This window comes from Calonectris borealis, unplaced genomic scaffold (genome assembly GCF_964195595.1).
Source record: "Calonectris borealis unplaced genomic scaffold, bCalBor7.hap1.2 HAP1_SCAFFOLD_77, whole genome shotgun sequence".
NCBI classification, from domain to species: domain Eukaryota; kingdom Metazoa; phylum Chordata; class Aves; order Procellariiformes; family Procellariidae; genus Calonectris; species Calonectris borealis.
The window spans coordinates 209,226-231,027 of record NW_027441478.1 but is presented as its reverse complement, the minus strand read 5'-3'; the positions used below and the strand labels follow the sequence as shown (position 1 = coordinate 231,027).

At 53.5% G+C, this 21,802-nt stretch overlaps 1 protein-coding gene across 7 annotated transcripts in view; it reads left to right on the top strand.

Moving 5' to 3' along the window:
- LOC142076641 (uncharacterized) overlaps positions 1-21,110 on the top strand; it is a 31,004-nt gene extending 9,894 nt beyond the window's left edge. Inside the window, exons 1-14 of one of the 7 annotated variants that reach the window (XM_075138917.1) lie at positions 3,371-3,659; positions 5,981-6,048; positions 15,168-15,335; positions 16,060-16,121; positions 16,560-16,713; positions 16,959-17,215; positions 17,611-17,696; positions 18,125-18,240; positions 18,327-18,444; positions 18,837-18,960; positions 19,416-19,544; positions 19,848-19,993; positions 20,280-20,405; positions 20,957-21,110. In XM_075138917.1, coding sequence (XP_074995018.1) covers positions 15,257-15,335; positions 16,060-16,121; positions 16,560-16,713; positions 16,959-17,215; positions 17,611-17,696; positions 18,125-18,240; positions 18,327-18,444; positions 18,837-18,960; positions 19,416-19,544; positions 19,848-19,993; positions 20,280-20,405; positions 20,957-21,077 — 1,518 coding nt within the window. In that variant the 5' untranslated portion in view covers positions 3,371-3,659; positions 5,981-6,048; positions 15,168-15,256 and the 3' untranslated portion in view covers positions 21,078-21,110. Of the gene's footprint in view, positions 1-172; positions 4,622-5,980; positions 6,049-11,340; positions 11,508-11,801; positions 11,941-15,167; positions 15,336-16,059; positions 16,122-16,559; positions 16,714-16,958; positions 17,216-17,610; positions 17,697-18,124; positions 18,241-18,326; positions 18,445-18,836; positions 18,961-19,415; positions 19,545-19,847; positions 19,994-20,279; positions 20,406-20,956 lie in introns of those variants that run through there. The other 6 variants (XM_075138919.1, XM_075138921.1, XM_075138918.1 and 3 more) reach the window with 6 other exon arrangements.
- The last annotated feature ends 692 nt before the right edge of the window (positions 21,111-21,802 follow it).

The window sequence follows — 21,802 nt, the reverse complement described above, 5'->3', positions numbered from 1 at the left end:
CTGCATTTATTGCTAAACGTATGTTTTCATTTCATTCCAACTAGAAAGTAAATCAAGATATTTAAGGATTATTTACTGTACCAAATCCTCTTGCAAGCAGTGCACTCTGTTGCCCTGTGGATAGTCTAATGTCATGACTGGCATGACTGGTAATTTTCCTTTTCTTTTCTAGTGGAAGGATGCATTTATGAAGGCAAAGGCGGGGTACAAGCGGTGCCCCACAACAAACCGACCTGTGAAGACCCAGACATCCGCTGTTACAAACAGGAAAAAGCTATGGGCCTTGGCTTCAGACTCTGCAAAAGATTGACCAAGCCCGAGGAAAGTGACAAAAAGTGAAGCAATGCCACAGCGTCACTTCGGGGTGGCAGGTGAGATTTCCATCCATGTTCCTCAAAGGTAGCAGCCTCGTTTTGTTTGAGGATGCGGCGCTGGAATCGAACTGCAAGACCAGTTTTCTTTACTGCACATGGTAGTGTAATGCAAATACCATTCGTGTCCCAGATTAAGTTGCCAAGGCTCTAGTTAAACCTCTGCATAACAACCTAAAATTGTCCTTAGCGCATGATTGCTTTCAAGAGTCGAGTCGAGATATGTGGCGTATCATAACCCATACCCCATGTGGGGTCTAGATTTGATGGATTTTTAATTCAGGCTTATCTGCTGTTAGAGATTTTCATTTTCTAGTCAAAAAGGAAGATGCTGATTGTGTGCATTCTTTTTCTCTTTCATGGAGTGTCGTACTATGTTTAGTAATTTGCTGTTTACAAAAATAATTTATGGGTGTCTGTGAAGTTGGGGGCGTTCTTGTGGATGAATGTAGCAGTGGAGCTCACTTTTTGTATTTAAATCAAGAGAAGCATAATTTAATTTCACATAAAACGTGCTCTTTTGCCCATTATGCCGTGGAGGGTTGGATTTCTAAGCTAAATACTGGCAGCTTAAGAACCTAGCAGTCAAGGTAGAAAATAAGTTTTCCCCCACCACCCTTTTTTCTTTTTTTTTTCTTCTTTGCGTTTTAAAGTTTCTAATCTTATAAACACTGATGTCTCTGAAACTTTGTCATGTCCCACCTAGTTTATGACAAGTGTGTGGCAGATAGGACTTTTCTGCTTGGTGAGATCGTGAGCTGGAGAGTGGAAAATGGTTTTATGGAACAAGTGTAAAAGGATAAAGATGGATAAAAAGGCTTGTACACCTTTTTGCCAGTTTAGTGGTATGAAAATTCCTGTGATGAAATTCCTTCTGGCTATGAAGGAGCTACGAAATGTGATCAAAAGAAAGTTTTTCGTGCTATATGGATATGATATATGGGAGACGAGTTCTAAAAATCTCAAGCCCCTTCATCCCGTTCTGCTTTTTCTGTCCGAGGAGTAACTTTTATGCTCCTTAAGGTTTATTGACTTAACAGAAAGAACAAGTAGTAGGTCTTGGTCTGGCTGGCTGCTGTCCCCCACCGCTCCTGCTGGGATATCCAACCGTAGAGCTTCTGAGTACAGAGAGATCTTGAATCAACACCTGCCAAAGCAGAGGACAGAGAACTTAAGAATTCATTAGAAACTCATCTAATCCGTTGTTTTATCTAGAGCGCCGTTCATTTCTGAAGAAGGCCCTCTTTTGTGCTACAGGTGGGTTTTGGTTGGTTTTTTTTTCTAATTATTAATTAATTTAGTTCCTGCAGACTGAGTCAGTGAGCACAGTAATTCACAGGGTCTCAGTCCAGTCCTCACGCCAATGAAGGCTGGCTGTTTCATGAGTATAACAATAGCCCATAAAATAACGACAGCTTCTGACAGAGATGTTGGCAGCATCTAAAGCATGGCAAGTCTGCCGTGCCAAATGGATTCCTGTTTTGTCCCCTATATACCAGTTCGTGGTAAATATGTTTTGTTGTATTCTTCTCCCCTCGACTTCACGTGATAGTTCAATCCAAGTCTGACCCTTCTATCCAGTACAACCTCTTTTAAAACCCAGGCTGCGTGCTAACTGATGAACGAAAATGTAGCTGAGCAAGCGTAGAAATGCAGCAGACTGTCTTGCATCTTCAAGGCAGATCGCTTCCTTAGGAGAGGGATTATAGGATTCCAGAATAAATCCAGGAAATCTGTTTTGCTTGTTGGTAGTTGTTAATCCTGTCTTGATTGCTTTCTACATATTCCATTTCATTTTGGAAGATATAATAGAGAGAGAGTAAGATCTTCCTTTCTTTTCCTTTAGTCCCACACAGGCCATCTCTCTCCTTTATTTTTGGCATTCCAATAGTAACCACCCCACTTTTCAGTTTCTCACGTTGACCTATGATTGTGTCAAGAACCTGAGGTGTGGCACCAGCACTGGGCTTCTGACCTGCAGACCCACTAGTGGTGTCCCTGCTCATCCAGCCAGGAAGTTGTAACTGAGCATGTTTTTCTCATGACGTGGCTCACCTGTGATACGTGAGGGCGTAAGGCAAAGACAAGCGCTGTTTGCAGGTGAGCGTGACCATTGCAGCATCTACCCTCAGAGCTACAGAGCTAAGTGGGCAACAGCTTTCCTCGGCAAATGTGCAAGATTGCCAATACTTTCACATTTCTGCATCAGAAGAAAAGCATCTGGCCAAAAAGCTCTTTAGTGAGGCAAAGGGTGGAAAAAAGACACTTCCTGGAGGAGCCAATACCCTGACAGAGATGCAATTTTTATGTTTAGAAAGAAGCTTCATTCTGCACCCAGGTGAAAGTTAATTGAAACTGGTACCTGCTGGCCGCCTTTCTGCTTAGGTCTTCCTCAGTTCTTTCTTTCCTCCGACTGAAGAATTGCAGTGATGAACGAGCCAGCCTGCTGAGTTTCTAACCAGACCAATCCTAACAAAGAATGTCATTCCCAGGTAGTGAGGTGGTTGTAAGCTTCATCAATAGTAAAAGCTGTTGAGATAGTCACGAATCATCTCCCATTCTGCAAGTCAAATTCTTGACTGTTTTCTCACTACTGTTGATTTAACTATAACGGGCTTTAAAAGAGCACTTAAAATTCGTAATTTTCGTACCCGTAAGTTCTTGGTGCCATAACAGAAACGTTGTGCTGAGAAGGCAGTGTAAACATATGGCAATGTTTGTATATGTTGTGTGTTTGTGTATATGTGGTGCCGTCGACAACGCCTGAGGGACAGGATGCTATCCAGAGGGACCTGGACAAGCTCGAGAAGTGGGCCCGTGTGAACCTCGTGACGTTCAACAAGGCCAAGTGCAGGGTCCTGCACCTGGGTCGGGGCAACCCCCGGTATCAATACAGGCTGGGGGATGAAGGGATTGAGAGCAGCCCTGCCGAGAAGGTCTCGGGGGTACTGGTGGACGAAAAGCTGACAAGAATTTTAGAGCCCTAAGCTGGGTGTTCTTCAGGTGGCCAAAACTGAGGAGGGGGAAGAAGACCTACAGGTAGCTAAAGGGAAGCACAGGAGAGCAGCTGGGAGCCAACAGTGTGATGTGGGCATAAGGAAGTGCTCCACTGCAGTGTGTCAGGCAAAGTATTTTCAGGAACTGTGGAGAAGAGCTAATGCCATTGCACAGAGCCCAGCTCATCTGACGGGGTTGCTCTGCTGGTCCTTCACGTACAAGAAAGATGAACTCCCCCTGGAATAACTGGAGAGGAGAGCTGCAGGGATTGCTGGGACATGGGAGATGGAGGTGCGTGATGGCATCAGGAGTTCTTGATTTGCTTCGGCTAGAAAAGCAAGTGGGAGAAGAGTGGGGTGACTCCTGTAAATGCAGAAGAGGGAAATACCATTTAGGGAGAGCAGTTACTAAGCCTGAAGGTGTGGGTACCAGAGAAAATGCGTGCCGCCTGGCCCTGAGTAAATTTAAGCTGAAAACTGGAAGAAAACTCTTTAAGGCTTAGAAGGTTTGGGTTCTGCAACAGCCTTCCAGTGGAAATAAAGAAAGTAGAAAGCACCCAGCCAACCCCTTATTGCTTAACATGGAGTTCAGTGAGTTTATGATGGGCCCGGAGATCTCTTCCAATCTCTCCTTCCTCCAAATTAACTGCCTCTTCAGGCATTGTCTTTCAAGATATGTGTTCCCTGTTCACTTTTTAATTGCTCTCCTGTCCTCTTGTTTGAAGGACTGAACTGTTGCTGATCGAGTATTTTGATGGCAAAAAGTGCTATGCTGGCAGGATCGCTTCACTTGTGGGTTGTGCTTAGGTGCTTGCTGACCCTTCCCATTTTCTGTCCCCATTTCTGTCCCCATCACTTCTTGTTACTAGATCCTTTGATAGTGCCTTGTCTCTTTGCAGACGCTTAATACCTTTTGTTCCCTTTTTTATTTAAAAGAAAGAAATCTAAAACTAAAAAAACCAAACACCCCCCCCCCCCTTCTACCTGTTTGTCACAGTAAGGGAAACAATTAATTCCAGTTGAACATTGGGTTTGAAGCCAGATGCTCTTTAGGCTGTATTCTTAAGATAATGAGCCACTCTTCTATGCTAGAGTTAGTGGATGAGCTTGGTTTATTCATATTGCTTTCTTCTGCTTCTGTTTACTGCTGCTCTAAGAGAGTACTGAAAAAACCTACCCCGCGTATGTTAGCGTGAGGTGCTGTCTGAGGGAAAACTTGTGGCAGCACCTGTGGTATTGAATTAAACAGCACCGGTGAGTGTTCCCGTGAACTGGACCTTGATCATCTGCAGTGCTAAATCGCTTGGAGGTTTACAGGTACAGGTTTGTCCCACGTCAGCTGGAAAGCTCCGCAAATTCCTCGGCACCACTCACGAGTGGGAATGGGCCAGGGGATTTCCCCGTGGGCATTTTGGATGCAGTTACCCTGCATCCAAATTTTGCACAACAAAACGCAACCAAATGGACAAGGGTAATTGTGCCAGTTGGCCTCCATTCCAGGGAATGGTCCCGGGCACGTGTAATTTATGGTTGTAGAGAGAGTTTTTGTATAGTTCCGGGAAAGGAAATTGGAAAACGTGAGTGCATGCTTAGTGAGACCTGGGGAAGGTTACTTATCTTTGGTGTCTGATCATTAGTGAAGTTGGTGTCTCAGCAATACAGCGAGGATAACGCTTCCCTTTCTCTCACACTGTGGCTGTTGTGCGAGACGTTTGGGCCACAGACTGTCTCCCTCTCTCTAGATGACACTCTGTTAAATTGGGCCCCTGCATTGCTTCCAAGGCACTCCCCCAAAACCAGACATTTAGTCTTCATAACGATGAAGAGCAACCACCGTTCTGAGTGGAAAAGCCACTCCCTGAGTCGTGCAGTGCCAGTGTTCGTTGCTTTCTCTTCTTGTCATTTTCTGAGCTCCTGAAGTGCAGGAAGGCTGGAGGCGAGAAGCTGTCAGCATCAAGTACTCGGAGGAAGAACATTTATATCTCCATTTTACTTTCCTCAATTATAGACTGTATTGGCAGGGCAACAAGTAGGCAGGCAGGTTGCCTGGCCAGTGCCTGTGCGGTTCTGGCACAGAGGATCAAGCGCTTTGTGCTTCAGAGCTGTCAGGCTGGCACTTTTCACCACTCAATGCAGCTCTAGATTAAAGCTAAATGAAAATAGAAATTTTGCTTCAGAGCTTGACCGTGTCATTTTGTTCCATCCTTTTACTTGTTCAGTGGCTACGGAAGGGAGCCACTCCCTTGGTAGGAGCATCCACTGAGTTATGAACATGCGTGATATCAGAGCATCTTTGTGTATATTTACGCATGAGATCATTACAGCTGCTGTTTTAAAGATCTCTGTAGTACATGAAACCTTTGGCAGTAAAATTGTAAATCCACGCAATGGTGTGTTAAGCACACAAATCCAATTAAATCCTTTAAAGAGCCTTGAAAGCCTCTCCCAGAGAGTACAGAAATGGTTATTTGTGATTCTCTTGAGCTGCCTTTTATGGCAGCTTGCTTAGAGTGTCTGTGGCAAGTAGTCTTCTGGGGGCTTAACGCTGCAAATGGTAGGTTCTTTAAACAAGCAAATGGATAAACTTAAGACTTGGTTTTACTCTTTTAACAGCTCCTACCCAAATGGGAGGCCTGAGTAGGCCGCTTTTAGCAGGGGAACATGCCCTGACTGCGCAAGAGGTAAGGAACTCTCTTCTCTCCCTTACCGCGAGCCCTCAGTTTAAAGAGAGCTCTGAAGAGGAATGTTTGACCAGTGGGAAGTGAAATTTAAGATACACACCTCAGGTGGGACGGAAGTGTGAGGCCTGTGGCGGTCACGGACGCTTCTGTCCTGGGCTGTGAGCTGTGCAAATGCCAGCAGAAAGCTCTGGGAACGCTTTGTGCATAGGCCAAAGCGTTCCTGCTGCTACCCCAAGTGTCGCCAGCCCGAGCCCTCACATCTGGAGACCGATGTTTCACGCCAGCAGGCCAGGGGAAGGTAGAGTTGCCTCCCCTCCGACACGAGGCTGCCACGCTTTGGAGCAGGCATGCTCTGGGGGGGGGTCAGACCAGGTGTCTTTGCTGTCTTCTGGCCTTCATGTGGTTCTCATGCTCCTGGACAGCCCCATGTCTGCTGACAGTCTTTCATAAATGGGGATTTGGAGAAGTGGAAGTTGTTTCTCCCTCCTGGTGGGAGCACGCACCGGGGCTTTGTTGCCAGAGAAGCAAGTGGGGAGCGCTCCTGGTTGGATGCAGCTCCCTTGGCAGATGCTTGTGCTCGTCTCTCGGCCCCGAGGTCTGATTTGTGCCTTTCCCCCCACCCCAGCTGTGCTGCCGGCTCTTGTGAAATGGGGGTACCGAGGGCAGATGGTTTTACCACAGCCAGGAAGTTCCAGTCAACCCGTCAGGGAGGTTTTCTTCCTGGTTCTTGCAGTTACAGATTTTCAAACAACCCAGCAAAGAAGTTTTCCAAGGAAACGTGACCAAGGGAAGTGCAGGGTTGAGCTCTGATTGCTCTCTGTGTGGATTGTGTCTGTCCCTGTCCTCAGCCAGGCACGCAGGATCTTTCAGATGAGGAACAGGACTATTCCAGGCTGAAGCGAGCAATCAGGATCCCAGCTGTGTTTTGTTTAAGGCCATCAGGTGGAAGTGTGCGGTTGGAGCTTTCTTGGTCGCTTACCCTTTGATTTCAGTGCTGTCCTCAAGTCCGAATCTTGCAGTGTTTTTGCTGAGGACTAAAAATGAAAGGGATAAAGCAGATCGTCCTCACGCACCTACGCACCTTCCCCCCAGCTCAAGGTGAACAGACAAAATCTCTGGGCTACGTTGTTTTATTAAACGTGTATCAGATATGCAGCATCAGGGGAGTTGTGTACAGCAAATGGCTGCAGGTGCCTGGGGCTTGACCAGCGTCACCTGGAAGGGAAAAAGGAAAAAAGGTGACCGTGGGGACTTGTGACCACATATATTTATTTGTAATTTCTCATTGTACATTGCTGTATGCGTGCTTTGGAACATTTAGCGCTCAATACTTCCTCCTGTCCTCCCCCTCTTCCTCCTCCTGATCGTCTTCCTGCACCTCCTATTCCTACTCCTCTTCATTGTCATCCTGTTACCCTCCTTCTCCTCCTTCTGTCTGTCCTCCTGTTTGTCGTTGCTGTAGTTGTCCTCATCCTCCTCCTCTTCCTCCCCCTTCCTCCCACTCGTCCCCAACTTCATCCTAATCCTCCTTCTCCTGTTAGTCATCCTTGTTCTCCTGTCATCCTCTTGCTCATCCTCTTCCTGTTTCTCCTCCTTCTTCTCCTCTTCCCCCCCGCCTCCTGCACCGCCTCCTCTTTGTTCTGTTCCTCTTCATCCTGTATGTCATCCTCCTTTCCTTCTCTTCGTCTTCCTCCTCCTCATATTCCCTTTCCTCTTCATTCTCCTTCTCCTTTTCCTTCCTCCTTCTCCTCCTCCTGCCCCTCTACCTCCTCCTCCTCATCATCCTCTTCCTCCTCTTTTTTTCTCTTCTTTCTCATGTTTGTCCTCCTCGTGTCCTGTATCTTGTTCCTCTATCTTCTGTTCCTCCTCCTGCTCATCCTTCTTCTCTTCCTATTCTTCCTCCTGCTCCTAGTCCTGCGCCACGTGTTCCTCTTCTGACTGTTCCTCGTGTTCCTCTTCCATCTCTTCTTTCTCCTCCTCTGGCTCCTCCTCATGTTCTTCCTCTTCCTTCTTTTTTTCTCTTCTTCCTCCTTGTTCTCATTCTCTTTCTATGTTCCGTGTCCTCTTCACCCCCTTCCTCCTCCTCCACCTGCCATCCACCAGTTCATCCCGTTTGTCGTCCTTCTTTTTCTCCTCCTCCTGTTTGTCCTCCTGTTAATTCTCTGTGACGGGGTCATCACAACCTGGTTGGTTGGGTGCCTGGGACTCAGTGATAGGTAAAGGGATTCCCCAGGTAGAAATGGGTTTCCATATGTCCTTTTCTCATGTCAACGTGAGAAAAACAACAGACTGACAGTGGGGGTTTTAAAGGGTTTGTGGGTTGGAGAGAGCAGGAAAATGGGCTCATTCCACTGGGCATCGGGTGGGTACCTGCCCGATATTAAAGCGTCTTTATGTAAGTGCTGCTAGTTTTGGGTCTGTAGGGCAGGTGGAAGACCCAGGCAACTCCGTGAGGTTCACACCATTCCCGTGCAATTTTATGTGTTGTATCAAGGCGGAAAACTTCTGCCCTGCAAGAGAGGAAGGTGCCATTTGTCATTTCCTCCACAAATTAGCCCTTGGAGGAGAAGAGGGGAAAAGTGCTGCTGGACTTTATAGACGGTGCTCTGTGTGCTGCTGCACTTCCCTGTTCTGTGGCAGGGTCATCAGAACCGGGTTGGCCGGGTGCCTGGGACCTTCAAGGCCTGTAAGGAGGGAAGAAGTCAGCCAGGCACCCGGGAAACTTGAGGACGATAGGGAGAGGGAGAAGTCGTCTGCCTGGTGCACAGGACCTTCAGGGCCTGATGAGGAGGGCAAAGGGGACTGCTAGGTGACCAGCTCGGTCACAGGGCATGGCTCTTTGCCTCATAAAATGGGGTTCGTTATGCTAACCATATTACCAGGGGTCAGGAGCAGGGGGGACCGGTCACAAGTGCAATTGTTAGTTGCCTTTCTGAAGTACTGGGGTGGCAGCAATGCAGGGCTCAAATACCAGGTTAGGCTCGAGGCCACTCTTGTTCTCCTGGTTCTCCCAGGCAAAAGACAGGTGGAGACGTAGCCCTGCCTGCAGCTTTTCTGAAGGGAGTGCAGCAGCTCTTGCCAGTTGCCAAGGCACGGGGTGGCTCCAGCCCCTACAGCCTCGGAGTCAGTATCAACTGTGCTGGCTCCAGCTTCAAAGGCTCAGGTGTTGGCCAGGGACTCAGGTCATTGGGCGAAACATTCATTTCCTCAGTTAACTCTGCTTTTCCGTCTGCAGAAATGGCTGTAGATTCACCGAACCAAACACCGTTTTTCAAGTGGGCACTTCTGTCTGTAAACCGTACTCCTAAAGTATTACTGGGGTCGAAAGGGGGAGAGCATCTTGCATAGGAGAGGATGGCGCATCGCTCTCATATTCTTGAGGCAGTCCTACTCGAGTTATGCTTTCAGTGGGAGCCCTTCCTGAACGATCATTTCCTGGGGGTACAGCGCGATGATGGAGGTAAAGTGTCCCGCGCCGAATGGTAGGCTTCTGGGGCACCCCTGGGGCAATTCTCGGCCTTCGAGGACAACTTTCAGGATGGGGAGAGGATGTCACGAAAAAAATGACACTGCCGTACGAGCTACAGATACTTCAGCCAGCAGTGACATAAACACATGCACAAGCCAGGTTCCCGCGCCGGCCGTACGAGCTACACAGCCACCAGTGACATCAGAGCAGCACCTAGGCCAAGTTCCCGCACCTCCTAGATCAGCTAGTCAGCCAGCCACGACATCACAAGCCCCTGCACAAGCCAGATCCCCACACCTGCCCTATCAGGAACTGTGCCACAAGTGACATAATCGCATCCACAAGCCGGGTTCCGCGCCTGCCCTATCAAGTACTAAGCCAGCAGTGACATCAGCACCTGCACAAGCCAGGTTCCTGCGCTTGCCATATGAGATCCATAGTCACCAGTGACATCAAAACAGCAGCATCAGCCTGGTTCCCATGCCTGCCATAACAGCTCGTCAGCCACCCGTGACATCACAAGCACCAGCACGAGCCAGGTCCCCGCACCTGTGCCACTAGCTGATATGGCAAGCGTGGGAACCCGGCTTGTGCAGGTGTTGATGTCACTTGTGGCCCAGTTCCTGATGGGGAGGCATGGGAACTTTGCTTCTGCAGGTGCTTGTGATGTCACGGGTGGCTGACTAGCTGATAGGGTAGGTGTGGGAACCTGTCTTGTTGAAGTGCTTGAGAGGTCACTGGTGTTTGAGTAGCTGATTGGGCAGGTGGGGATTGGGGATAAAAGGGTAAGGGGGACCCTCCCGTTGAGGAACCTCGTGACTCAAGGGGAGGGTCTCCCTTGCCCTTTTCATAGAATCATAGAATCATTAAGGTTGGAAAAGACCTCTAAGATCATCGAGTCCAACCATCAACCCAACACCACCATACCCACTACACCATGTCCCTAAGCGCCTCATCTACACGTCTTTTAAATACTTCCAGGGATGGTGACTCCACCACTTCCCTGGGCAGCCTGTTCCAAGGCCTGACCACTCTTTCAGTAAAGAAATTTCTCCTAATGTCCAGCCTAACCTCCCTTGGCACAACTTGAGGCCGTTTCCTCTCGTCCTATCACTAGTTACTTGGGAGAAGAGACCAACACCCACCTCACTACAACCTCCTTTCAAGTAGTTGTAGAGCACGATGAGGTCTCCCCTCAGCCTCCTCTTCTCCAGACTAAACAACCCCAGTTCCCTCAGCCGCTCCTCATAAGACTTGTGCTCCAGGCCCTTCACCAGCTTCGTTGCCCTTCTCTGGACACGCTCCAGCACCTCCTTGTCCTTCTTGTAGTGAGGGGCCCAAAACTGAACACAGGATTCGAGGTGCGGCCTCACCAGTGCCGAGTACAGGGGCACGATCACCTCCCTGCTCCTGCTGGCCACACTATTTCTGATACAGGCCAGGATGCCGTTGGCCGCCTTGGCCACCTGGGCACACTGCTGGCTCATGTTCAGCTGTCGACCAGCACCCCCAGGTCCTTTTCCTCCGGGCAGCTGTCCAGCCACTCTTCCCCAAGCCTGTAGAGTTGCCTGGGGTTGTTGTGGCCAAAGTGCAGGACCCAGCACTCGGCCTTGTTGAACCTCATACAGTTGGCCTCAGCCCATGGATCCAGCCTGTCCAGGTCCCTCTGCAGAGCCTTCCTACCCTCGAGCAGATCAACACTCCCGCCCAGCTTGGTGTCGTCTGCCAACTTACTGAGGGAGCACTCGATCCCCTCGTCCAGATCGTTGATAAAGATATTGAACGGGACCGGCCCCAGCACTGAGCCCTGGGGAACACCGCTCGTGACCGGCCGCCAACTGGATTTAACTCCGTTGACCACAACTCTCTGGGCTCGGCCGTCCAGCCAGTTTTTTACCCAGCGAAGAGTGCACCTGTCTAGGCCGTGAGCCGCCAGCTTCTCTAGGAGAATGCTGTGGGAGACAGTGTCAAAGGCCTTACTGAAGTCCAGGTAGACCACATCCACTGCCTTTCCCTCATCCACCAGGCGGGTCACCTGGTCATTTTATCCTCAGTCTCTGTATAAATCATTCCAACGCAACTCTGACACGATTTTCTCTGTGTATACTTAATCCATGTAATGAGTAATAGAGTGAACCTTGCCATCGAACTCTGTTAAGTCACGTTTCTATAAATTTCTATTAAAATCACCTTTTGCCGATCTCTTTGTCAGTGATCTTCCAAGCGGCCTTCGAACTACTCATTCATGACAGGAGGCACCGCCTGGTCGTCACTTGTCTTGCAGGAACAGGATTGAACAGCAGAAGGGAGGCAGGACGAGAGGACCCATGAGGTCAAAAAGCACATCAGACAGCTGGGACAGTCACGATGAGAGCAGAGGGAGAAGGAGGTGCAGGGGACCCGGCTGGGACAATGCTTCCGAGGTGACATCTGCCACACAAACACAGAGACAGACAGGGGCGTTGGGAGGTGGTGGCGTGGGTGAGAAAGGTGCCTGGGGGAGAGGGGAGCACGGGGAGATGGTGGAAAAGCCGGGGTGTTGGCAGTGAGGACACTCCTGCTGTGCAGGTGCTTGTGATGTCACTTGTGGCTGAGTGGGTGTTAGGGCAGGAGCAGGCCCCTGCTTTGTGCTGCTGCTTGTGATATTCCCAGGTAGTTGATAGGGCAGGAGAAAGACCCTGGCTTCTGCAGCTGCTTATGTTGTCGCTGATGGCTGAGTAGCTGATAGGCCAGGAGCATGTGCACTTGGTTGTGATGTCACCGGTGGCTTTGTAGCAGTTACAGCAGGAGCATGCAGCTGGCTCGTGCAGGTGCTTCTGATGTCATAGGTGGCTGAGTAGGCGGTAGGTTAGGAACAGGCCCCTGGCTTGTGCTGGTGCTGGTGTTGTCATAGGTGGTTGCGGAGGTGTGAGGCCAGGGGCCAGCCCCTGGCTTGTGCAGATTCTTGCGATGTCATAGGTGGATGAGTAGGTGATAGGGTAGGAGGAGGCACGTGGCTTGTTCATGTGCTTGTGAGGTCATATGTGCCTGAGTAGGTGATAGGGCAGGAGCCGGAACATTCTACGTGCAGCTGCTTATGGTGTCGCAAGTGCCTGAGTAGTTGATATGGCAGGAGCAAGCTCCTGGCCTGCGCAGGTACATGTGGTGTCACAGGTGGCTGAGCAGTGATGGGGCAGGAGCAGGACCTGGCTTGTACAGCTGCTTCTGATGTCACTGGTGTGTAAGGAGCTGTTTGGGTATGAATGAACACCTGGCTTGTGCAGGCGCTTGTGATGTTAGCGGTGGCGCTGCAGCTCTTGGGGCAGGAGCATGCAGCTGGCTTCTCCAGCTTCTTGTGATGTCACATGTGCCTGAGGAGGTGAGAGGGCAGAAGCAGGCACCTGGCTTCTTGTTTCAGGAATTACGCAGCCGCCACCACGGTCTCATGGTAGGAATTATGCGGGTGCCACCTCAACAGGGCTCGGCCCTAGGTTCCTGCTCGCAGAAGACAAGTCGCCAATCCGCTGAGTAAATAAGTGGTTTATTTATCTGACATGCAGAGCAGCTCGAGCTGGGTGCCTCCAAGGAGGGACCCCTACTGCAGATCGCAGACCCCAATTATAGCCTTACAGAGAGATTTCCCGGAACGTACCACCCCTCACCCCATCCCCAAGTCCAATCACTTAATTCTGGTCGGTGGTCTCTTGATTTCATACTGGTGTTCCTGGTCGCTGGGCTGGCCTTCTTCTGAAGTTACCTCATTCTCTTGGAATTGTTTCCTTGGTCCTTTTCTTCTTCATTCTGCTTGCATCTGCCAGTTTCAGCTCGTTCTGTGGTTGCAACGTTCCTCCCCCAGTCAGCTCTCAGGATCCTCCTACTCCAGGCTGCCTTTAACCTCTCTGCCTCGCTCCTCTCCCCTCGGTGCCTGCAGGCAGTGCCCTCAGCCCTGCTGCGCTTTGCAGAGGAGCTGCTCCTGGGCAGAGCTGTCTCTCTGCAGCGCTGCCCACTTGCCGGGAGCTCCCTCCGTCCCGGGAGCCCAGCCCGGCTCAGCAGCAGAGGACCAGCCCAAGGCGTCACTTTTTCTTCCCCCTCTGGGCTCCCTTCAGGTGTCCCTGGGGCTCCAGGGGAACCTGCTGTGAAACAGGCCGAAGGCGTCACGGATGTTCCCTTCCTCGTCCAGGGAGAGAGATTTCTTTCCGGCAGTGTCGTTTCTCATCTCAGGGAAAGAACTGGGCATGAGAATTGCCTTTCCTTGTCCCGTCACTAGGCAGGACACCCAGACAGTGCCAGGGAGGGATCTCCTTTACCCCTGCGGAGGGAAGGGATTCAGCTGAGTCAATGAAGGCGCCTCCTCCTGTGTTTTCAGTCCTGGGGCCAGAAAGGGACTCGGCTCCCTCCCATGCACACCACAAACCCACAAATCCATCAAAGGAGGTGGGATTCCTCTCGCCTCAGTTCAGGTGTGCACAAAATGGCCACCTGCATGTGAGGTCCTTGTCCCAGCTCTGATGCTAATTAATGGAGATGGAGGGCAGCAGTGAGCTGCTCGGACACAAACACCTGGTGACATGTGAGGTACTAGAGATGGTCCAAGATACGTGCAGGTAGCTGCAAGCTCTGCTGGAGCAACTCTGAGAGACCAGGCAACATCTGGGGGCATCTTCTTGGAGGTTGTTGGGAAATTCCTCTGGCCAATTGAAATGGCAGCAGATGCCGAAATTTAGGGCAACTGAACCTTTTGCTATTCATCATGTTCAGGGCTTCATCACACATGACAGTAACTTGGAAAGACAAACGCCATGGCCTCGAACATACACCCCCCCACCACACCTTGCTCGTTCTTTCCCCAGCTTTTATTGCTGAGCACGACGTCATATGGTGTGGGATATCCCTTTGGTTTGTTGGGGTCAGCTGTCCCGGCCGTGTCCCCTCCCAGCTTCTTGCCCATCCCCAGCCAAGTTGCTGGTGGGTCAGCGTGAGAAACAGAAGCGGCCTTGATGCTGTGCAAGCCCTGTTCAGCGATAGCTAAAACATTGGTGTGTTATCAGGGCTGTTTTGGTCACAAATCCAACGCACAGCACCATCTGGGCTCCTAGGGAGAAAATTAACTCCATCCCAGCCAAAACCAGTGCGGTAAAGCTCATCCTACTCCTGCCACACAAGCGACACACAGCAGAGAGGAGTGTTCGGGCACGCTGGAGGGGCTGTTGCATCCCACAGGCCTTCGATCCCATCTCTTGCAACTGCCCAACCGCAGCCAACCCCCAAACCCCACCTGCCCAGACGGGCTCCCAATAGCAGAGACATGTTGGTGCAGGGGGCAGACAGGGTTTTTGGAACAGCAGTGGGGAGAAAGGGGATGACCATTTCCCAGGACAAGAGGGGAAATCTATCTCCTCTCTCCCCGTTTGTGCTGTCTCCCTGCTGGTGTCATAATGCACCTTCAAATGATGCGGGCTGATGTCACAGGGGGATGACCCACATCACCGGGAGGTCTCCCCAGCGCCGCGGCGGTGCCGGCACTTGCCGGCGAGGCCTGGGCGCTGCTGGGCACTGCTCAGGGGCTCCCCACTGCTGCCCTTCGGAGCTGCTCCAGAGCCAGGAGCGGGGTCGGGAGGCAGCGGGGCTGCGCTGGGGGACCCTCCCTGACAGGCAGCACCCTTGCTGACAGGCAGAGCAGGGGCACGTCGGAAAGGAATTTTGGGCGAGGAGCTGCAAAGAGCATCCCTTTCCCTGAGCTGAGGGCAAGCGGCAAGCGCGATGGAGGGCTGCTGCACCGTGGCCGTCGGCTTGGAGCTGAGCAGCTTGTTCCCCACACTCCTGCAGCTCTCCACCAAGGGTATGGGTTTTGGGAGCTCCTTCCCGAGGGGTCGCACCAGGGCTGTCAGCTGTCAAAAGCTGCAGCTGCTGGGGTGTGGGGGTGGCTGGACAGGGCTGGGGGCGGCCGTGAGAGCCCTGCTTGAGGATCCCACCGGGCTCGGGACAATGTGGCAACCAGGACTCCCGGGTCATGGTGCTGGGGCTGCCCTGAGCCCCAAGGCTCCCGTGGAAATGGCTCGGTCCCCTCACAAGGGGGGCTGCGCGGGGCCATGGGGTTCTGGCTCTGGGATGAAAAGGGATCCTGTGTCCCACGAGCTGGGGTGTCCTTCAGGTCCCACAGGGCTCTCACAAGCCGTCTGGAAATGCCTCTGCTGTAAATCAACCCTTTACCTTGAACTAGTCTCCTTTGGGAGAACCTCTGTTCCTTCCCAGGGGACCCTCTTGTGCCACCAGGCTGGCAGATCATGTCCTGGGCGCTGGGGTGCCATTGCTTTCTGGGGGTTAGATGGCCACAGCCCTGGTCCTGAGCCCTTCCCACCTCCCCATTTCTGCTCCAGCCCTGCCCCTGGAGCAGAGTAAGGCTGGCAGTCTGAAACTGGGGCACAGCCCAGCTCCGCAGCCGTGGCGGTGTTTGTCTGGGCTGTTTGTGGACACCTGCATCTGTCACCCCCTGGGCGAGGAGCTTGCCGAGAGGCTGTGAGCTGGCTGGCCCGGAGCCTGAGACCTCTTTCCCTTGTTTCCAGATGTTGTGTCTATCTGGGATGCTGTGTCTGCGTACATCCTGGGACAGCTGAAGCTGGACAAGGTGGGCTGGCGTCTTGGTCCTCCTTTGCCCTGGAGAGCCTGGACCCCGGGGAGTGATCCCTCCCTGAGCATCACAGCAGCACGCCGAGACAACCCCGTGTGCCCAGAGCTGCTTCTTGGTCAACCAGGGGGGAAACCAAGTCCAGATCTAGTCTGAGAAAGCATTTGGCACACAACAGGGCTTCACCCTTTGCTGTGGTCAGAGTGGAGAGACCAAGCAGAGAGACTGGGGATTACGCTGGGTCCGTGCCAAGAACGATTCCATAGGTATTCCCTGTGCTGGAAACGCCTGGGGTCTTCTCCAGCCAAGGGAGAAGGTTAGCAAATATGTTGAGGAGGGGAAGAAAACAAATGGAGAACGTGGGCCTTTTCCAAAGCTTTCCCTTTTCCCATCTCTAAAGTACTCACTCATGAGCCTTTTTGTCTTTTTCCCGGGCAGGGTGTCCTGGTCACAGGACTCGGGACCTTCGCTATGGTCCAAGAGCAATTCCACGGCGAAGGAGAGGTGTATGTGGTCCGAAGACCCGTCTTCCGGCTGGACGTGGATGCGTTACGTCTGCAGGAGCTCGCGTTCCCCACAGTGGTTATCCCTGGTGAGAAGGCAGCGGCCACCCTCCACTTTCCCCCTGGGGGTGGGGTGCGCGCTCTCTGCTCTTTGGAAAGGGCTGAGAGAAATAGAGAATTGCCTCCAAAGGTCGGGGGACGGCTTGAGCTCCCCCAAAACAAACCACTCCCCAAGGGCTGTTTCTATAAACGACCTTTTCTATGGCATTTTGTTATGAACCTTACAGAGAAATTTGGCCTGCTGTGGCAGTGACAATGTTCCTCCTCCTTACAGGCGATGTCAAGATCAAGCCACTGAACTACAAGTGGCTATCGCAAGCCACCTCCTTCCCGCGGCACGTGGTGAAGAACTGTGTGCAAGAGACCGTACTCTTGTACTCTTTCCAGCTGAGGAACAGGCAGCGCCTCGCCTTCGCCTTCAAGGGCATTGGCGTTCTGTCCTGCAAAGACGACGTCCTGTGCATGCGGTTTTATTACGACTGCGTCACAGGGCTGGCGAGCAAGGCCAGCCGGATTGCACTGCTTCGCACTGTAAGTCGCTCCGGTTTTGAGGGCTGCTCCAGTGTCTTTGGGAAGCCTATTGAAGGGTGAGCAACCCAGTCGCCGTTGGCCAGCCTGGACGTGGCAGGCCAGTCAAACGCCTTTCCCCATGCTCACCCCCGCTGACTTCTCCATTAGCAAAGAAAGTTTCTGCTGAGTTTCTGGATCCTTGCCCTACAGAAAGCCCAGCAGTGTTACTGCGCAGTCTCAGTGTTTGCTGTGCAGCTTCTCCAGAGCAGAGCAAGGGCTAATGTTCACGGAGGAGGATTTGGAATAGGGGTTTGGAGAAGTGGCTTTCTTTTGGAGCAGGAGACAGGTCTGCTTCCTTTGGGAGCCAAGAGAAAACTGCCCTGGAAACCTTCTGACAGCTCTGTGTCACTTTGCAGAGGCTGTGGATGCCAGGTGCAGCTGTCTCCAGTGGAGCCACCACCGCTCGGGAGACACAGGCTGCTCCTGCCCACGCGTTCCCAAGGTGAGTGCGTTTCCTCTGCAGCCCTCGAGCGACCGAGCGGGTGGCTTCCCAGCTTCTGCTCAGCAGCGTGCGTTGTCGGGGCTCGACACTCAGCAGGGAGTCAGGGATCAATCCTGAACTGACTGGTTTCTGGTTAACTAATGCTGAGCTGGGGCTACGCGTGTATTCTCCTGGAGTGACCGGGCATCGTGATCGTGTCTCTCACGCCCAGCCTACTGTCATTCCCATCAGAGAGAACCAACTGCACGCAGAGAGGATTTTAAGCGACGTTTTCTGGTGTTGGGGGGAGCTTGCCAATCAAACCTGTGCATGGCCACAAAGGAAAGGGATGCCATGCCTTGCACGACAGTCAGGAGGATTAGTGCTGGGAAGCTGCAGAGGGTAGGGGGTCACCCTTCTTCAAGCCTGTGTCATCATTTGCTTTCCAGGTTTCAGTTCCTGGTGATCCGCGGAGCAGTGGCCAAGGGTTTCTCCACCTGGCACGAGAAGGCTGCAGAAAAGCACAAGATCAGAAGAGGCACGGGAGCGGGTCCCTGCTGTCCAGGTGGGGCCCTGCCCCACGCTGGGCGACCACAGCCCGGTTAAAACGCACTCCATGGGGCTGCTCTGAAGAGCTTCCTCCTTTCCCAGGTGCAGAGGGGCATCCTGACAAGCTGCTGCAGAGGCGGGTGAAGCTTTCCCTCCCCGTGCTGCCAAGCCAGGGGCCAGGCACAAGGCAGCAAGACATGGGGAAGGAGACTTCTGCCAGGTGAGACCCTTGTGGGAAGGGGTGAAAGGGATCCTTGCACCCATGTAGGAGGGACATCCCCTTTGGACACTCTGGCTGTAGGGACTCGGGAAGGTCCCCGACACCTGCGCCACGGTTTTTATGAGCTTGTTTGCCCCATCGCAGGCCCCTTAGTGGGGAAGGCGGCGGATGTTGAGCGCACCCCACATCACTTTGCTTGCCCTTACTTCAGACCTGAGGTGCGGTCCTCTCCCATCCATCGGATGGGGTTCAGGAGAGGCTCCCCCTTGCCATGGGAAACGGCCCCACCTCCCCCGCTTCTTCTGCCAGCCTGGGGAGCTTTGATACCAGACGAAAATGGGACACGAAACTGCCCCGTGCTCATGCCGACTCCTCCTGGTGTCTCTCCGCAGTGTGCTCCCCCCATGTCCGGGCAGCTCCCCCAGGACGAAGGAGGCAGGCAGGCAGGAGCCAGCTCCTCCAGCCAGGCCCACCGCTGCACTCCCGTCCTCTGAAGGCTGCAGGAGAGCGTTGCAGGTACGTGCTCTGCCTTGCCGTAACTACCGTGCTGTTTGAGACTCGGCAAAAGCCTCTTTGTGCAGAGAGCCATCCTGAAAGGATCCCTTGGCACGCGTTCATTGTGACCTGTCTGTCACCTCCTTCGGATCTTCTTCACGAAAAGGAGGGTGCTGCACACCCTGCCTGCCTGTTCTTGCCCCCTGGGTTGTCATGAAACACGTTATGCTGGCCAGGGGCTATGGAAAATGGACAAGTCCTTTCTAGGTCGTTGACAGTGGAGGTCTTTGGTCACTCAGCTCTGTTTGCCATGAGTTGAGGAGCCTGGCATGACTCCACGGCCCCTGATCTGTTAGGGGCAAAGCGCTGCCGACTGACGGCTGAGGCAAGGGGCACCAACGCGGGTCAGACCCGAAGGAAGCCCCTCCAGGAGCTGAGACTAATGCTGCCTGCTGCTGCGTTTCCGTCCCCTCCAGGAGGTCTGGCAGCTGTCTGCAGAGTGGGAGCAAGTGAAGACCGGGTGGCAAGAGCGGCGACAGCAAGCCCAGGCAGAATGGGCGGCGTGGGAAGCCTGGTCTGCAGGGGAGGACCGACAGCCGCCCCAGGTACGACACCGCTGAGAGCAGCAGCGACCCTCTCTGTGGGGGCACCCAGGGCGGCAGGTCTCCAGGGGGTGGGAGCAGGACGGGCACCCAGCTGCAGGGCAGGGGTTTGCCTGCTCATCCCCAGGAGGGAGAGGTTGGCAGCAGGATCCGAGGGGCAAAAGCAGCCGTCAGCCGAGACGACGGGCACGCGGCGCCGAGTCTCCCGGCTCCCGGGTCCTGCTGCGGGCTCCTTTCAAGAGGTCGTCTGGGAAAGGGCACCTCTGTTTGCCGTCTGGTTTGCTGAGAGCGTCTCCTCCTTGGCAGGCACTCGGCACTGGAGGCGCTTGGACTCCCCACCCTCCCGCCCAGCCCAGGGGAAAGGAGGTCAACGAGAGGTGGAGGAAGGCTGAAAACCCTCTCCCAGCAGAGGAGATGGCAGCAGCAGCCCAGCTGAAGAGACTCCAGCCTGAGTAAGTGTGCGCCAGCTCTGGCCACAGCCTGGGGCAGTCGAGCAGCCGTGACCCCGCAGAGATGTCCAGGACCCCCGTCCCTGCGTCCTGGGGCTGCATAGGACACCCTCTGATGTCTCCTAACACGGGCGTGACCTGGGTTACCCCCACAGCCAAGGCCCAGAGCTCACCACAGGGTGAAAGGGTGGGTACACGCGGGACCGGGTGGCTGCAGAGGCTGGATGAGGGGAGAGGCAGAAGGGGTCTCCGGCAGAGGCTGAGGGATGATGTCTCCCTGTTGTTGCAGCCACCTTTCCCCACGAGCGGTCCAGGTCCTCAGAAGGCTGGAGCCGCATCAGGCACGGAGGAACATATTCAAGCACGTCGCTGAGAACAACAGGCGGCATCAAGAGCAGCAGAGGCAGCTCCCCTGGTAACTGTCTCCAAAAAGGGATGGTGCTTCCCTCGGCTGCAAGGCCCATCCCTCTACGGAGGGCAGCCCTGGGGGAAAGGGGGCATTTCTCTGACACCCCTCGCGAGACAGAAGCAGGTTCTGGAGGCTGGCTTTGGGCTGGACCTCCCTGACACGCAAGGGGACTGCCTGGGCACCCAGAACTGGCTTTCCCTGCGGGACGTGAAAGTCCTGGCTGAAGGCAGAGGGATTCTTCTGATGGCTGGCTCTCCCCTTTGCAAGCCAGAGAGCATGTCCTTCCCTTGCAGAGTCCTGGGCCAAGACACCTTGCCCCGAGGGGGGACATCTCCTAAGACACTCAAGGTCTTGGCCCAACCTGACTCAGCCCCAGGCTGATCAGCTGCACCTGGGACCTTCTCCTGGCCTCACCTTGGGCTCCTCTGCCACCTCACAGGCACCTTGAGGCTTCATCGCAAGCAGGTCCCATCACAGGGGGCCTGAGCTACGCCTGCAGGATGTCTCTGCCTTCTCCCTGTCCATACGCTCATAGACTTTTCTTTCTTCCTCCCTAGCACTAGATGCCAGTACCACAGCAGAGGGGAAGGTGCCGGAGCGGCGGCTGTGGCAGCGGCTGTTAGCAAAGGGGCTGGGAGGCTTCTCAGCTGCCGAGATCCACCTATAAATACAAAATAAAGAGCTCTGGGGCTGTTCCCAGCCGGACTGACAGGCCTGTGCCTGGTGATGGATTGGTCTAAAGGCATTATACACACCCCATGTGTGATCCCGGAACTGCTCGCAGGGGCAGGAGGGAATAAAGTCCACACATAGCCCACAGCTCGAACACGTGCAGCCCCACTCCTGCACATCCCAACACACAGGCAGCACGACAGAGGAGCACGGCTGGAGCCTCCCCGAAGTGCCAGCACGCTCCCGCACGCGGCGTGGAGAACCACCAGCAGGGCCAGAAGTCTGTGTGTGATGGCAGGGCTGGGACCACACTGGGACCTCGGAGGTGTGGTGGGTAGATGGCACAGCGGGAGGGCTGCGGTGGAGGGACACGGGCTCTTCAGGAAGGACCGTCTGGGGAGGCGAGGAGGTGGACTTGCCTCCTGCTCGGGGTGGGACAGGAGCCAGCTTACGGGTCAGGATCAGCAGGCAGACCAATGTGGGTGCCGTGTTAGCAGGTACCTGCTAGGGACCTCCTGTTCAGGAGGGAGCTGTAGATGAGGCCTTCTTCAAACAAGTGAAAGAAGCCTCACATTCACAGGCCCTGGTCCTCATGGGGGAGCTGAACCACCCTGGCACCTGCTGGAAGGACAATCGAGCAGGGCTCAAGCAATCTAGGAGATTTTGAGAGTGCATTTCGTGGCACGGGTGATGGAGGAACCAAGAAGGAGAGGTGCTCTGCTGGACCTGGC